Raw genomic sequence first — 15,408 nt, 5'->3', positions numbered from 1 at the left:
CACATTTCTGTGTGAATTTGGTTGGGTCGCCCAAAAAAATACATATTGCAGCTTTTAACACATGATTGCAGACATAACCTCTTGCAATAACTCATACGAGACTTCTCCTTTAAGACCTTTCCCTCAAGACGCAGTAGCCCAGTCAGTCCTTTTTGTATAGGCCCTGCCTTCAGGGGGCGGGAGAGATACTGTACAAACTCTAGGAAATCAGCTCTCCTGTCCCATGCGGTAGCGGCGTAATCAGGAGGGAACAGGGCTGACGCGCACCGCGCCACAGAGAGCTTTGGCTATTGATAAGCCTGTGACGAAGGAGCGGACAGCAAACTCCCATTGTATGCTAACACACTTGTGCTGCGCTTAGAGGCGCACCGTGCGTTATAAGGAGAGAATAACCTCATGTAAGGCTACAACGCGTGGAAAAGGAACATAAAAATGGATTTTAATACACTTGAAAAGTGTTGATGTCTCGAGGGATAACCTAGCATTAGCCTATACTAATGTGTAAATGGATAAGAGCGTCTGCTAAATGACTTAAATGTAAATGTAAATGTAAATGTAAATAACATTTGACTGATCTAGTCTATAATATTGTTTGGAAGCTTTGTTTTATGTATGCAAGTCATTTAAATTGGTCAGAAGATGTTTTTCTCATTACATTGATTTTTTTTGTTGATAATGTTTGAAGTTTATTTTAAAGCCATCGGCTCTAACATGTGATGTTTTAATTGCACACTAGGACTTTTACTGACTCGAATTGTGTGATACCAAACTATCTGAGACTATCATCCTGACCGCAGGAGATTGTGTTTGGAACACACCACAAAAAAGTTCATTGGGGATTTAATACATCAATTCAAGATGGACCAAATCATCTTTAAAAAAGTCGCCTTACTCCCCTAGTCCCCTGACAGTGGAATTTCGAGCTCGGTGGACGTTCTAAGTGGGAAGCGTATAATTGAGTAGGCAACAATTGCTAATTGACTGGATATACTTTGCTGAGACAAGCGTGGGTGTCCGTCTGCTCGCAACGCCAGGAGTTCCAATTCCACAGAGCGAGCCGCTGTCCCTGCGCTTAGTGCTGAGGGAGAGACTCGTGCTGTTTCCATAAATGCTTGGTCTATCGCGGAGAATCCAGCCTGGGCAGCAAGATGAGCTCGTGGGTTTGGGTTCAGCTGCTCGCGTTGTTTGCGACATGTCTGTGGTCGGGCAGCGCAGAGGTATGTGACGGAGTCAATTAATTAAAAATGTAGGTCTAATTGCCCATTCAACGGTTCGTTGCCAAATATATGTTTTTCTGTTTAGTTCATTTTCTTTGTTTCATTTCACTGTGAATGTTAACATTAGGTACCATTATTGAGCATATTTGATACCAGGGCCCAATTATTGACCATTGTTGAATTTCAGGATCATTGTATTTTAACAACGTTTGCACTGGGGCTTGTGTGCTCTCTAAACAAAAGGCACCAAGGTGTTACATTCAATATTGTTTTGTACAAAATAAATGTGAACCAGGCCCCTCGCCCCTCCACTTAGTGTATGGCTGTGGCCTACAACCACATGTGCACTTGTAATTATTGAGTAATTATGAAGTATATAGCAATTAAGCTGCGTCTAGTAAGTTAAACTGCTCATCATCTAAACCACACCTTATGCCAGCTCATCTCATGGCTTTAATGCTTCTATATAAAATATATTTTGAAACAGTCCTGAGTTTCACTTCAGGCTGTGAGGGCCTCGTGGCGAGGACATCCGATTGGGCCCTGCTTGGCAAGGTAACCATAGAACAGTTACAGCACATGGCAGACCCATCTACAGAACATAAACTTCTTATCGTCCAGAATCCCAAAGTGAAAATAACAATCTTTCTCCATTAACCTGCATTTTCTGTGGTATGCTTGGGGCACATGCTCTGATGATGCGCTCATTCGTTGGGCCCCATAACTCCCCAACGCTTGTCCACATGCTCATGATCAACATGGGCCCCTCTCCAGATGTCTAAACTCATAAACCTGTCGATAAACATCATATGAGTGGAAGGTGGAGGCCATGTAAAATCTCACCAGACCCATCCTGAAGCATGCCTGGGAGCTAAGCAAGACCAAATGTGTGTGTTTGTGTGTGTGTGTCCACGGAATATTCGACAGGCTAGCAATAGGATGAGCGCTTGTCACAGCAACACAACTATAAATCATTCTAATCATGCTATGGCTGACTATTGTCTTGAGTCATTGAAAAGAATAGGAAAAAACGTTTTAACTCAAGGAGAGAGGGGCTTCGTCTCGACTGCTAGAGTCGATTCTATGTACTTTGTATCGTAGCATACACAGCAAGTATCCTAAAAGTTCCTTTCCCAGGATACGTCCTGCATATGACACATGTCAAGTGCATGGTGAATTATACCATGGTGAGTCCTGTCCCCGTATGGTTATCTTTAAGAGAGGCGATATAATTAAAGTATGAGGGTCTCATTTTGATAGGCTTGAGAAGAGGCCATAACTTTAATATAATAATATACACTGAGTGTACAAAACACTAAGGACACCTGCTCTTTCCATGACATAGACTGACCAGGCGAATCCAGGTGAAAGCTATAATCCCTTATTGATGTCACTTTGTTAAATCGATTTCAATCAGTGTCGATGAAGGGGAGGAAACAGGTTAAAGGAGGATTTTTAAGCCTTGAGACAATTGAGACCTGGATTGTATATATGTGCCATTCAGAGGGTGAATGGACAATACAAAATATTTAAGTGCCTTTGAACGGGGTATGTTAGTAGGTGCCAGGAGCACTGGTTTGTGTCAAGAACTGCAACTCTGCTGAGTGTGTATCAATAATGGTCCCAGCGATCCAGCCAACTTCACAACTGTGGGAAGCATTGGAGTCAACATGGGCCATTATCCCCGTGGAACGCTTTCAACACATTGTAGAGTCCATGACCCACCAAATTGAGGCTGTTCTGAGAGCAAAAGACGGGAGGGGGTGGGGGGGTGCAACTCAATGTTAGGAAGGTGTTCTTAATGTTTTGTACACTCAGTATATATGCCATTTTGTGGACACCTTTATCCAAAACAACTTACAGTCATGCGTGCATACATTTGACATACTACTGGTCCCAAGAACCGACTATCCTGGCATTGCAAGCACTATACTCTACCAACTGAGCTACATTGGACCATCTTTGGGACATTCACAGGAATTGGCAGTAGTGGCTGTGGGAAGGGACTGTAGTGAAACGAAGCTCTGACTATGTGGGCCATGACAATATACACACAGTCTTCAGTTATGGGAAATGAATGTTTAAACAGGGTGAAATTCGACGCACCCCTTCTTTGCTGGGTTTCCTTGAATGCAATTCAGTTGCTTTCATGCTATCAGATCTATGACTTCCTCTAGTGTGTTTTTTTCCCAGAGCTGCCAGTGGTGTGTGGTGTCCACCACATTTGTCATGTCAAAGACTAGGCTTTTGGAGGCAGCCTCGGAGGGACGCAAAAAAACATCCCAAATCATATGAATTGCCCAGAGGACAGGTTGTTGGAGGTGTCAGTAAGGATTGATTAGAAGGTATTGTTACGTATAGTTGAAGTAGTTCTCTGTCATCTATACATCCTCCCATCCAGTGGTCCATTGCAGTGTACATGCCTATAGCTAGTTATCATATGAGGTGTCTTTGAGGTATACCATCAGGGAATTCCCTCAATCATCTATATCAAATGTATTTCTGAAGCCCTTTTTACATCAGCCAATGTCACAAAGTGATATACAGAAACCCAGGCTAAAACCCCAAACAGCAAGCAATGCAGATGTAGAAGCATGGTTGCTAGGAAAAACTCCCTAGAAAGGTAGGAACCTAGGAAGAAACCTAGAGAGGAACCAGGCTCTGAGGGGTGGCCAGTCCTCTTCTGGCTGTGCCGGGTGGAGATTATAACAGTACATCGCCAAGATGTTCAAATGTTCATAGATGACCAGCAGGGTCAAATAATAATACAGTGGTTGTAGAGGGTGCAACAGGTCAGCACCTCAGGAGTAAATGTCTGTTGGCTTTTCATAACCGATCATTCAGAGTTAGAGACAGCAGGTGTGGTTGAGAGAGAGAGAGAGAGTCGAAAACAGCAGGCCCGGGTCATAGTAGCAAGTCCGGTGAACAGGTCAGGGTTCCATAGTCGCAGGCAGAACAGTTGAAACAGGAGCAGCAGCAGGTGGACTGTGGACAGCAAGGAGTCATCAGGCCAGGTAGTCCTGAGGCACTGTCATCTGAGAGAAGAGAGAGAAAGAGGGAACATACTTAAATTCACACAGGACACCGGATAAGACAGGAGAAATACTCCAGATATAACAGACTGATCTTAGCCACCCAACACAAACTATTGCAGCATAAATACTGGAGGCTGAGACAGGAGGGCTCGGGAGACACTGTGGCCCCGTCCAAAAATACACCCGGACAGGGCCAACCAGACAGGATATAACCCCACCCACTTTGCCAAAGCACAGCCGCCACACCCCACACCACTAGAGGGATATCTTCAAACCACCAACTTACTACCCTGAGACAAGGGATAATATAACCCACAAAGATCTCCCCCACTGCACAAATTTGAGGGGTGCGCCAACCCGGACACTCAAGTGGGTTGAGTGGGTTACCATCCACCACTCAAATGGGTTTACTATCCACCACTGCGACCAGTGTGCTCTCGTTGGCTGGCTCTCATTTACACATTTGTCGCCAAACCCACTGGCTCCAGGTCATCTATAAGTCTTTGCTAGGTAAAGCCCCACCTATCTCAGCTCAATGGTCACCATAGCAACACCCACCCGTAGCACGCGTTCCAGCAGGTATATTTCACTGGTCATCCCCAAAGCCAACACTTCCTTTGTCCGCCTTTCCTTACAGTTCTCTGCTGCCAATGACTGGAACGAATTGAAAAAAAATCACTGAAACTGGAGTCTTATATCTCCCTCTAACTTTAAGCATCAGCTGTCAGAGCAGCTTGTACCTGTACACAGCCAATCTGTAAATAGCACACCCAACTACCTCATCCCCATATTGTTATTTATGCTCTTGCTCAGAAATTCTAGGGACAGTAAGGAGGCCTGCATCTTGTGACTGCAGCGTACATGTAGGTATGTATGGCAGGACCAAATCGGAAAGATAGGTAGGAGCAAGCCCATGTAATGCTTTGTAGTTTAGCAGTAAAATCTTGAAATCAGCCCTAGCCTTAACAGGAAGCCAGTGTAGAGCGACTAGCACTGGAGTAATATAATCACATTTTGGGATTCTAGTTAAGATTCTAGCAGCCGTGTTAAGCACGAACTGAAGGTTATTTAGTGCTTCATCCATGTAGCCGGAAAGTAGAGCATTGCAGTAGTCTAATCTAGAAGTGACAAAAGCATGGATGAATTTTTCTGCATAATTTTTGGACAGAAAGTTTCAGAATTTTGCAATGTTACGTAAATGGATATGTTCAGATATGTCTTGATATGTTCGTCAAAAGAGAGATCAGCGTCCAGAGTAACACCGAGGTCCTTCACCGTTTCATTTGAGACTCAGCCCCGGTAATAAGGCCAATTATCTACAAATTCTATATTTTGGGAGGGACAGAAAACAGTTTTCAACCAGCGATTGAGTTGTGAGACTGCTGTAGAGCGCATCACTCCCCCTAACTGGGAGAGGGCCTGAGACAATTACTCGATGCCAACACATCTTTCTATCTGATTTACACGCTGAAGCTATGTTGCGCTTGGTGACCTCTGACTGTTTCATCCTAACATCGTTGGTGCTGACCTGAATAACAATATCCCTATACTCTCTACACTCACCAGCTTTAGCCTTAGCCAGCACCATCTTCAGATTAGCCTTAACGTTGGTAGCTCTGCCCCCTGGTAAACAGTGTATGATAGTTGGATGATTATTTTTAAATCTAATACTGCGGGTTATAATGGAGTCTCCAATGACTAGGGTTTTCAATTTGTCAGAGCTAAATGGTGGGATGCTTTGGCGTCTCAGACCCTGTAACAGGTGGAGGAGAGACCAGAGAAGGCTCGGCCTATGACTCCGGATCGTTGCTTAATAGGGAGAACCGGTTGAAAGTTTCTGTCAGCTGAATGAGCGACACCGGTTGAGCATTCCTACAGCATTTCCCTCCAGAAGCCATGAGATAATTTTCCAGCTGCAGGGACTGTGTGAGGGGATTTATACTACTATCTGTACTTATTGGTGGCACAGATGCTGTTTCATCCTTTCCTACACTTAAATTACCCTTGCGTCTGAAGCTGGGCTTGCAGCACGGCTATCCTCACCATAAGGCGATAGTTCTCCTGTATATTATGAGCACAGCGACTACAATTAGAAGGCATAATGTTAATGTTACTACTTAGCTTTGGCTGGTGGAGGTCGTATAGAACCATGTCCAGATAAAGCATCCGGGATTAAAAAGTTGATTGAAAAAAGTCCAGCTAGGGAATAATATATATTAAACAAGAATTGAAAAAGTAAAAACAACTAACCGCATAGCAGCACGTAAACAAGTCCACAAGTGTGTCCCGGAAATGAAATAGATTAATGTGTCCTAACTCACTTGCCGGAGAGAAAGGAAACCGCTCAGTCATGTATATATATCCCACAGAATGGAGTCTAGCTGTATAATGTAATGTCTGAATATGTTTGTGTGTGTTCCTATAAACATATACATAAATCATGTGCTCATAGGCATGGTTTTAGGGATTGCATGTGAGAATGTGCAGTGTGCACATGTTCACCCGTATGTGTGTGTGCATGCGTTTGTATGTGTGTGTGTACACTTGCATATATACACTTGCATGCTGGCAGGCAGAAAAACTAGACCCATAATTATGTATCATTACTCCTTACCTCTCTACTCCTATAGCCTGTACCTGACATTCCTCAGCTCAACCCACTTCCCATGAAACATCACTAGGGCTTTTCCCAGATGGCACTGTATTCTCTGTTTAGTGCACTACTTAAGTCCGATAGGGGTCTGGTCAAAATTAGTGCACTACAGTATGTATGAAATACGATGCCAGTTGAGATGCAACCTAGGCCTGTCTCTGTTCAGAGAGATGGAGATCTACTGTATGAACGCTCTAAAATAAGTGCCTGTCTCAGCCGGTGTGATCTGCAAAATGGCCGTAGATTTTAGAAGACACTGACTGTTCCAGAACTTCCACGTGACTCAGTCAGATGCTTATTTGTGTGTGTATGTGTGCGCGTGTGCGAGCGTGCATGTGATTTAGAGTTTTGATTTAGAGTTCACCAAATTAGGACCAGAGTAACTCCTGGACTCCTATGGTATTATAGGGTAAATGTTATGATTTTCTGTTTACGTCAGGTTTGTTTAGCAGTTGCATGGGGTAAAGTGTTTATTTCATTTTTCCTGCTCAGACACAAATCGCCATGACAGTGGCCACCCTATGAACAAAGGCCCAGACCATAGTGTGCAGCCAGCACAATTTGAATGCACCCCAAATGCCACCCTATTCACTTTAGAGGGCACTACTTTTGACCAGGGCCCATATGGCTCTGGTCAAAAGTAGTGCATTAAGGAAGTAGGTGCTTTTAGGGCCTCAGGCTTAGACTGGGGCCAAGGAGAGGAAATCACTGGGATGGCTCCTCAGGGGCATCACTACATAAATAGAGATGTTAATTTAACTCATGGCATTTTCCTTTTGTATGACATGACTTTGTGCAGTGCCCAGCAACAATGGGGAAAAGTCAATGGTATGTACATGAATAGTGTGTGAATGCCGTTCACGGATGGCTTCTTCCTCCACAAAGCGCTCCCCAAAGGGCTTATTCTCACAAGAAACTGAATTAATTAATGCAACAGAGAGGTCGTTCGGCTTGTGTTAGCTCCCTGAATTAATGCCTAGACATTAGTTCAACAGGCTAACCCAGTTTTGTGGTGTGCAGGGGACCCAGGATTCGAACCCAATAGGTCAAACAGTGGTAGACCCAGCTAGCAAGAGTTAATATCTCCATCGATGCAACTTCTTTTCCTTTCTTCCATCCACCCCTCCATTATTCCCCCTGATGTCCATCTCTCTGTTCTGATCCACCTCTCCTCCTCCTCCTCTCAATCACTCCATCCCCCACTACTTCCTGAACCCTTCCTGACTCCTGTGACCCCTAAGTATTAGCAGATGAGGTGACACAAGGCCAATAGTCATTCACCCCCTCTTAGTGGCCATTGTGAATCCAAGCAGCCATTTCCTTCATCCTCTTGTTTCATTTATGATTAGGGGGGGTAAGTCGGGTTACCCCCTAACCAGAGAAAATGTATGGAGTAAAAAGCACATTATTTTCTTTAGGAATGTAGTGAAGTAAAAGTAAATCATTTCAGAAATAGTAAAGTAAAATACAGATACCCCCACAAATTACTTAAGTAGTACTTTAAAGTATTTTTACTTAAAAAAAATGTAGAAATAAAAAAAAGTACTTATTTAACTAGGCAAGTCAATTAAGAACAAATTCTTATTTACAATGACAGCCTACACCGGCCAAACCCGGACGACTATGGGACTCCAATCACGGCCGGTTGTGTAGTGTAGGGTGTCTGTAGTGACGCCTTCAGCACTTAGATGCAGTGCTTAAGACCGCTGCGCCACTTGGGAGCTTACATGTACCACTGCTGTTGTCCCTTTGCTTCCGTATCTACACAGAATAAATTGGGAAGCTGAGAAAATATCGGATTTGGGAGAATCTAGTTTTATTCCTGTCTTATCTCTTTCTCTCAGGGGGATCCTCTCCCTCCAGGTTTGGTGGAGCTGGTTAGGAGCAACCCTATCTCTTCCATAGAGGACCTGCAGCTGTTGCTGCTCAGTGACTCCGTAGGTAAATATCTCTAACGTTGTACTATACTGATACTCATCAACATGCCTATGCCATTTAGCAGAGTTTGTTTACAAAGAGACCTACTGTCATAGGTGCATGTATTTTAACGTATGGGTTGCCCCGGGATTCAAACCCACATCCTGGTTTCCGAAGCCTAATACTCTATCAACTGAGCTGTACAGGATCACAAGCAAACCAGACACACTGGTCACGCCAAGAGATGGAGGCTCTCTCAGACTAACTAACCCGACCAACAGAGACTGAGGGAAAATAATGAAAGCGTTGTCACATGATGCCTAGATTTCATTCCCAACAGGGACAGGCGAAAATCACACACAGTAAATACTACAAACAGAATCTCAGACTGACTAACAGACAAACCGTCAGACCCACAGGGGCACAGAGGGCAGAAAGACTTCTTAAATAGATACACATATTGCCCAGATTTTATTCCCATCATTGAATAGCGAACATCACACACAGTAAACAGTATATACAAACTCAACGAGATAAGAGAAACAAAGAGTGAAGTATTCAACGTCTCAAGGTACAAAAACATCCAAACATGAGGTTATGACAGAAACAAATTCCCACACAGACATATATTACAGGGAAGTTAAACATAAACAATGCTTCAAACTCTCTCATAAACACACACATGCACCATACACAGACGCGTGCGAGCACACACACGCACACACACACAGAGTAAAAGTCATAACAATAAACAATTGAAGTAATGAGTTGATTCGATCTGTAAACTAATATTGGAGTGTATTGTTTTTTTTCTCAGATGAGGATATTTCGGAAGATTTTTTGCCCAGTGGACAACACTCCAACAACACTAGCAACCGACTACCAAGGAGTCTGGGTGAGTTTGCACCTTCCTCATATTTCTCTGACACTAGGCTATAATTCCACATATTTCCGTCACTCATGTTGACTTGGGTGGTTTTGGACAGCTGTATCTAATCCAAACTGAGTTGCGCAATGCATATTTTAGCAAAGAAACATCTAAAGTATGTCACCGATTCATTAGTTATTTGCTGAACAAACACAAATACGACGTGCAACTCCAAGTTACACTCCAAATAGTTCAGCTGCAGCAAGTACAGTATGGAGACTCATGCATACACTGTTTCAATAGCATGTGATTTCTTTAAACAGCATAAGTAATATAAACAGTGTAAGTATAATTAGTGTAAACTAAATGTTTTCTACATTTTGAGGCCTATGTGCTGGCTGTTTTGTAGGCACTGAGCAGTGTAGAGGGTATGCTTTTAACATTAAGCCTGAGGCTTAATCCAGCACATTTACAATTATGTGTCTGATATGTTGATTAATGTACACTGTCCCATCTTATGAAACCTTTAAGTTATATGTGACTTAAAAAAAAAAGACGTTTTAAATGGTCTGTTTGTCTTTGTTGTCTCAGACGCCCAGCCGGCTCAGCAGGCGCTATGTAAGGTGAGGACAGAGGTGATGGAGGTGACCCGTGCCATGTTGGACCGCAGCAACGCCAACTTCATGTTGTGGCCTCCCTGTGTAGAGGTACAGCGATGCTCCGGCTGCTGCAACACCAAGAGCCTGCAGTGTGTCCCCGTGCTGACGCACACCAGGCACCTACAGGTACATATACACCACCCCCCATCTCAACCCATGTCCCCTACCCTGAAACTATTTTCCAGGTTGTTTCTGTAGAGAATGTTCACAGCTAACTTAGGCCTACCTGGTCAAATAAAAGGTTAGTCATTTTGAATTCTGCACTTCCGCGGAGCTAATCTCCTCCACCTCCTCCTCGCTAGGTGATGAAGATCCAGTACGTGGAGAAGCGGCCCAACTACTCCAAGGCCGTCGTCTCGGTCCACGACCATGTGGAGTGTCGCTGCCAGCCCGCCCCTCGCCCCCCGGCCGTCCCCAGGAAGAAGTCCACGCCCCGCAGACAGCATAAAGACAACAAAGGAGAGGGGCATCCGGCCAAGGCCAGATCCAAGGAGGAGCTGCACCGCAGAGATGAGCTGAAGCACAACCAGAGGATCCAGCTGGAAGACCTGCTGGACCAGCACTGGAACCCCAAGGACACCTCCTCAGACGCAGGGGCGGGGAAAGGGGGCTATGGGCTAGACCATGACAAGATGGATCCTCAGTGGGTACTTAACGCCACCAGCCAGCTGGGAGCTAAGGAGTGGACCGAACGTCGACATCACGATGACATGGAGGAGGGGAGAGACAGTAGTAGTGTCAACGGCACTACAACCGCAATGGACATCGACATGGCACAACTTGACCACGAGAAGAGAGACGGGGTCGAGACACGAGGGGACACACTATTTAACATCACTGAGGGTAATGTCAGTAGGGGAGATAGGCAGCAGGGAAGTCTGAGTCTCAGTGAGGGGGGAGACCAGGAGACACATAGACAACCCACACAAACACAGAGTCCCTCGCTACGCACCAACACATCAAAGCAACAGCGACATGGGACCAACTCCTCCTCAGAAGAAACCAAAAGCAGAGAGGGAGCCAATCAAAGAATGGAACAGCGATTCTATTCTACAGAGGAAACCAATCAGAGGCCCGAGAGCAGATTCCCTCCCCTTGAGGAAGCCGATCAAAGACGTAAAGACAATGAGACCCCCGATTCAGAGAGGAGGCTCCAGCACGCTCTCCAACTGGAACAGGAGAAGCTGGAGGAGGAGAGGAAGGAGCTGTTGTTACTCCACAGGAGACTGGACGATGAGAAGGTGAGACTGCACCTGAGACGGGAGCAACAGAAACAACAGCAAGAAGAAGAGGAGCAGAAGTACCCTCGGCCTAATCATAAACATCATCAAACTCAAACCACCACACAAAGAACAGGTAGACAGAGAACATTGTGAGCTAGCATGTGTTTTGGACTTATGTTTCTCAGTTTAAATTGTATTCCAAACTGCATTCTTGTTCTCCCAGACACAGTGTCGCCCACTTCAACGCGAGCGCCCTCAGACCTGGCTGGTCCCCGGCCACCTGCTCGGCCCGGCCCACCTAGGAAGAGAATGAGGAAGAACAACCGTAAGCGCATCAGCAAGGCTGCAATGAGAGCAATGCTAATGTAGAACCTACAATCTCTCTGCAGGTAAGAGAGTTTCTATCCGTTCTAACATAAATACTTCCAACCCCATTCAAATACTTTCCAAGTACTTTCAAATACCAACACTTTAAAATACTTTTTTGGGGAAAGTATTTACACAGTTTTCAAATCCTTTCCTAATCCTTTCAAATACTTTCCAAAGAAAAGTGTATATTCATATACAAAAACTACGAGCCTGGTCTAGAATGTAACCATTTAAAAATATATATCTGTTTCTCCTTCTCATCCAGGGAGTGAGGTGCTCGGTCTTTGTTCTGGACAATCCAGTGGCGACACCAAGCAGTTAATTCCTTTCTTATGAGTTTATAATCATGTGTCAGTAACCTGCCCATCCTATGACCGTGAGTTATTCCCTAATAGTACTAATGATTGTCTGGTGAACCCAAAACAACCCTTGGACAGAAAGAAATATGGGACAAGAAGAATGGGATGTAAATACATAGGAGGCTGAGGTGTTCCATCAACATTTGTCTGATCCGTCAAAAGATGATCTCCTTTTAACAACAAGATGTTCCCCCAGTTGGATCAAGAACAGTGGAACGTTGGAAGAGAACATTCAAACAACTTTGGGAGATATCATTGGAACACTGGAAGACCGTTGGAACGTTCACAAGGATGTTGGACTGTTGCTGGACAGGGCTATTGGACCTCCCTCATGACTTTTCAACGGCGTAGTAAAACCACTCCGGTCCGTAGAGATCAAGTCGGTTAAAAACTCTTTGTATGCTCTTCCGAGGCATGGTTCATTATAACTCCCAAGAAGTGGACTGATCACGCTTGTCAACGAGAGGAGAGAGAGCTTCTTTTTTTTTTTTTAAATATCTGTCCAAATCTCCCATTTTTCTATGAGCAGGAGATGCTGAAAATACGTGTTTTTGTTTGAAAATATATTTCAAAAGTACATATTTCAAAAATGTTGCTCACTGGGTTCCGACATGGAAGAATACATTTTCTTTTTCCGACTAGAAAGGATACACTGGTAGAGGACCAGGAAAATACCATGGCGGGCAGATATTACAGGAACAATGGGAAAGAAATGATGACATTTATATGAGCTAGGACTGTTGGAATGACTGGTAGTCTTGACTGATGCGAGCAGTATCCCTACATTGTACTTTCGCCGCTCTATATGTCTCATCTCGTCAATGTCTCATCTCGTTTTCTATAAAGATATTTAATTGTATTTAATTTGATCTGAAACACTGGAATTCCATGCACAGGTTTGCATTCTCATGTTCAGCTGAGGCTTCCACACTTCTTTCGGAGAGTGTGGTTAAAGACGCAAGGTGCTATACAGGGGTTGCATTACACCTTTATGTCCGCCTTTAACATTATTTATTCCTTATATCACATTGGTCTCCTGTGTTCATTATCAATAGGATTACTACATATGAAGCATTTTGGGGGTTGAATATCGACCCCTCTTCAGGTCTCAATATAATTTGAGCTGTCAGCCTTTGTGCACACAGGCCATAGTCTAGATTAAATTAGATCAAGCATTATCTGAGGACAGCAGACAGCCACATAGCGGATGTTTTGGCGGTTTTAGAGGAGGATTGGCGCAGTCAAATTGGCTCAAAGTCAGAAAATAAAGTGTAGTCTATATAGAAATAATTACACTCCAATTAAAAACGAATTAAACATTAGGATTTCTATCATCCTATTCAAGGTGTAGATTACAACTCAGTGTTCCAACTTGTAAACAAGGCTGCAAAGCATTTCTGTTAATGAGACTTTAGGTATATTGCCGGGAGCCACTTACGGATTTGACAGCCCTAAATCGCCAAAACAACCGGCTAAAGCGAACACGGATCTGATTGAATTGAGCCCAATGTAACTACAATGAAAAGCTTTGAAAAGGGAAAAGGTGTTGTCTGTTGCCTGCCATTCACTGTCTGTATGATAGACAAGTTATGGTAATGACTTTGTGTCGTTGTATAACTTTGTGTGTCAATGTGGGTGTGCATGTGCATGTGTATGTGCATGTCTGTGCTCAAGCGTGTGTAGAATTTGAGTGTGTATGCCCGTTTGAGTAATTGTAAGTATGTGAACAGAATCATATTTATGTGTTTGATCACTAACACTCATGAATCCATAAGTCAGGTAGTCCCTTATTCACAATGCTCTTTGCTAACCAGTCCATGTCTGCATAGGGAACAGTAGAGAATCAGACCTTGTGTATCCTGAGTCTGTGTGTTACTTTATTTAATAAAGGCAGACAGACACAGCAAGGGTACTGGAATAGGAGACATTGTCATTTTTAACACAGAGAATTATGCACTATGCACTCTCTCTGTCAGTTTGTGACAGCACACACAAACACGCCCCAGACTGTCAGTTTGTGACAGCACACACAAACACGCCCCAGACTGTCAGTTTGTGACAGCACACACAAACACGCCCCAGACTGAGACCCCAGTATTGTGACCCAGCTAAAGCAGGGATTGTGGAGAAATCATACAGTGTGACAGTAATCCTAGTTTTAACACCCCTTTGCTACAAAATGTTGACATTTAATATTGATTAACAGTAAGTTGTCCTAAAAAAAAGGGTTTGAGCTTTGTTTATTAGTATCCTATGGATTTTACAAGGATGTTTTGTAAAACTATTTGGTGAACAATCTAACACTACAATTTGAAGAGAAGAAGTGCCTTGATAAAAGTTTCAGATAATAAAATCAGCATGGGTTAGATGTGTCAAGCAAAGAAGCTCAGTGCTTGTGTGTGGAACCTAACTACCAGCCAAATATAGAAAATGTGGCATATTCCATAATGCCTTCTTTCAACTGTAATTAGTTATTGTCTGTTTTGTTTTGAGTTATCAAAAAATGAATGTTGTGATAATTGCCACTTAATTCTATTTTGATATGATTATAAAAAAACATATGTGAGAAAGTGTACTTGGCTGTGAGCTTATATCCTGCTTTTTGTGTTGTGAAGTAAGAGAAGCTACTCACTGGGCACAGACGTCAGTTCAACGTCTAGTTTTGATTTACATTTTGGTTGAGTTGTCCACTAAGGTGAATTCAAGTTCAAATGTTTAATGTCACGTGCACAAGTACAGTGAAATGCATCTCTTGCAAGCTCCATGCCCAACAATGCAGTAATCAATATCCATAGCTGTCACTTGTGCTCCCTCTCCGGCCTCTAGGTCACCAGCCTGGTGACTGCCTGGTTACTGCATTGTTACTGCATTGTTGGGCATGGAGCTTACAAGAGATGCATTTCACTGTACTTGTGCACGTGACATTAAACATTTGACCTTGAATTCACCTTAGTGGACAACTCAACCAAAATGTAAATCAAAACTATGGCGCACACCTGTCATCATCGTTACGTGCATTATGACACTCACCTGGACTCCATCACGTCCTTGATAACCTGCCCTATATACAGTTGAAGGTGGAAGTTTACATACACCTTAGCCAAATAC

General features: G+C 43.6%; 1 protein-coding gene across 1 annotated transcript; it reads left to right on the top strand.

Annotated features, from left to right (window-relative positions):
* Positions 1 to 215: 215 nt before the first annotated feature.
* Positions 216 to 14,875, top strand: LOC115104012 (trichohyalin-like). Its single transcript, XM_029625143.2, has 7 exons — positions 216 to 1,217; positions 8,750 to 8,846; positions 9,640 to 9,717; positions 10,282 to 10,475; positions 10,652 to 11,705; positions 11,796 to 11,961; positions 12,207 to 14,875. Exons 1-6 carry the CDS (start codon positions 1,149 to 1,151, stop codon positions 11,939 to 11,941), a joined length of 1,638 nt encoding a protein of 545 aa, XP_029481003.1. The 5' UTR covers positions 216 to 1,148; the 3' UTR covers positions 11,942 to 11,961; positions 12,207 to 14,875.
* The last annotated feature ends 533 nt before the right edge of the window (positions 14,876 to 15,408 follow it).

This window comes from Oncorhynchus nerka, linkage group LG21 (assembly GCF_034236695.1).
Source record: "Oncorhynchus nerka isolate Pitt River linkage group LG21, Oner_Uvic_2.0, whole genome shotgun sequence".
NCBI classification, from domain to species: Eukaryota; Metazoa; Chordata; class Actinopteri; order Salmoniformes; family Salmonidae; genus Oncorhynchus; species Oncorhynchus nerka.
This window is presented reverse-complemented; position numbering and strand designations above follow the sequence as displayed.

Coding starts and splice junctions, on each gene's coding strand:
- LOC115104012 (XM_029625143.2), top strand. CDS start 1,149: ATGAGCTCGTGGGTTTGGGTTCAGCTGCTCGCGTTGTTTGCGACATGT. Junction 1,218..8,749: donor TGTGGTCGGGCAGCGCAGAG/GTATGTGACGGA, acceptor TCTTTCTCTCAG/GGGGATCCTCTCCCTCCAGG. Junction 11,706..11,795: donor AACCACCACACAAAGAACAG/GTAGACAGAGAA, acceptor TTGTTCTCCCAG/ACACAGTGTCGCCCACTTCA.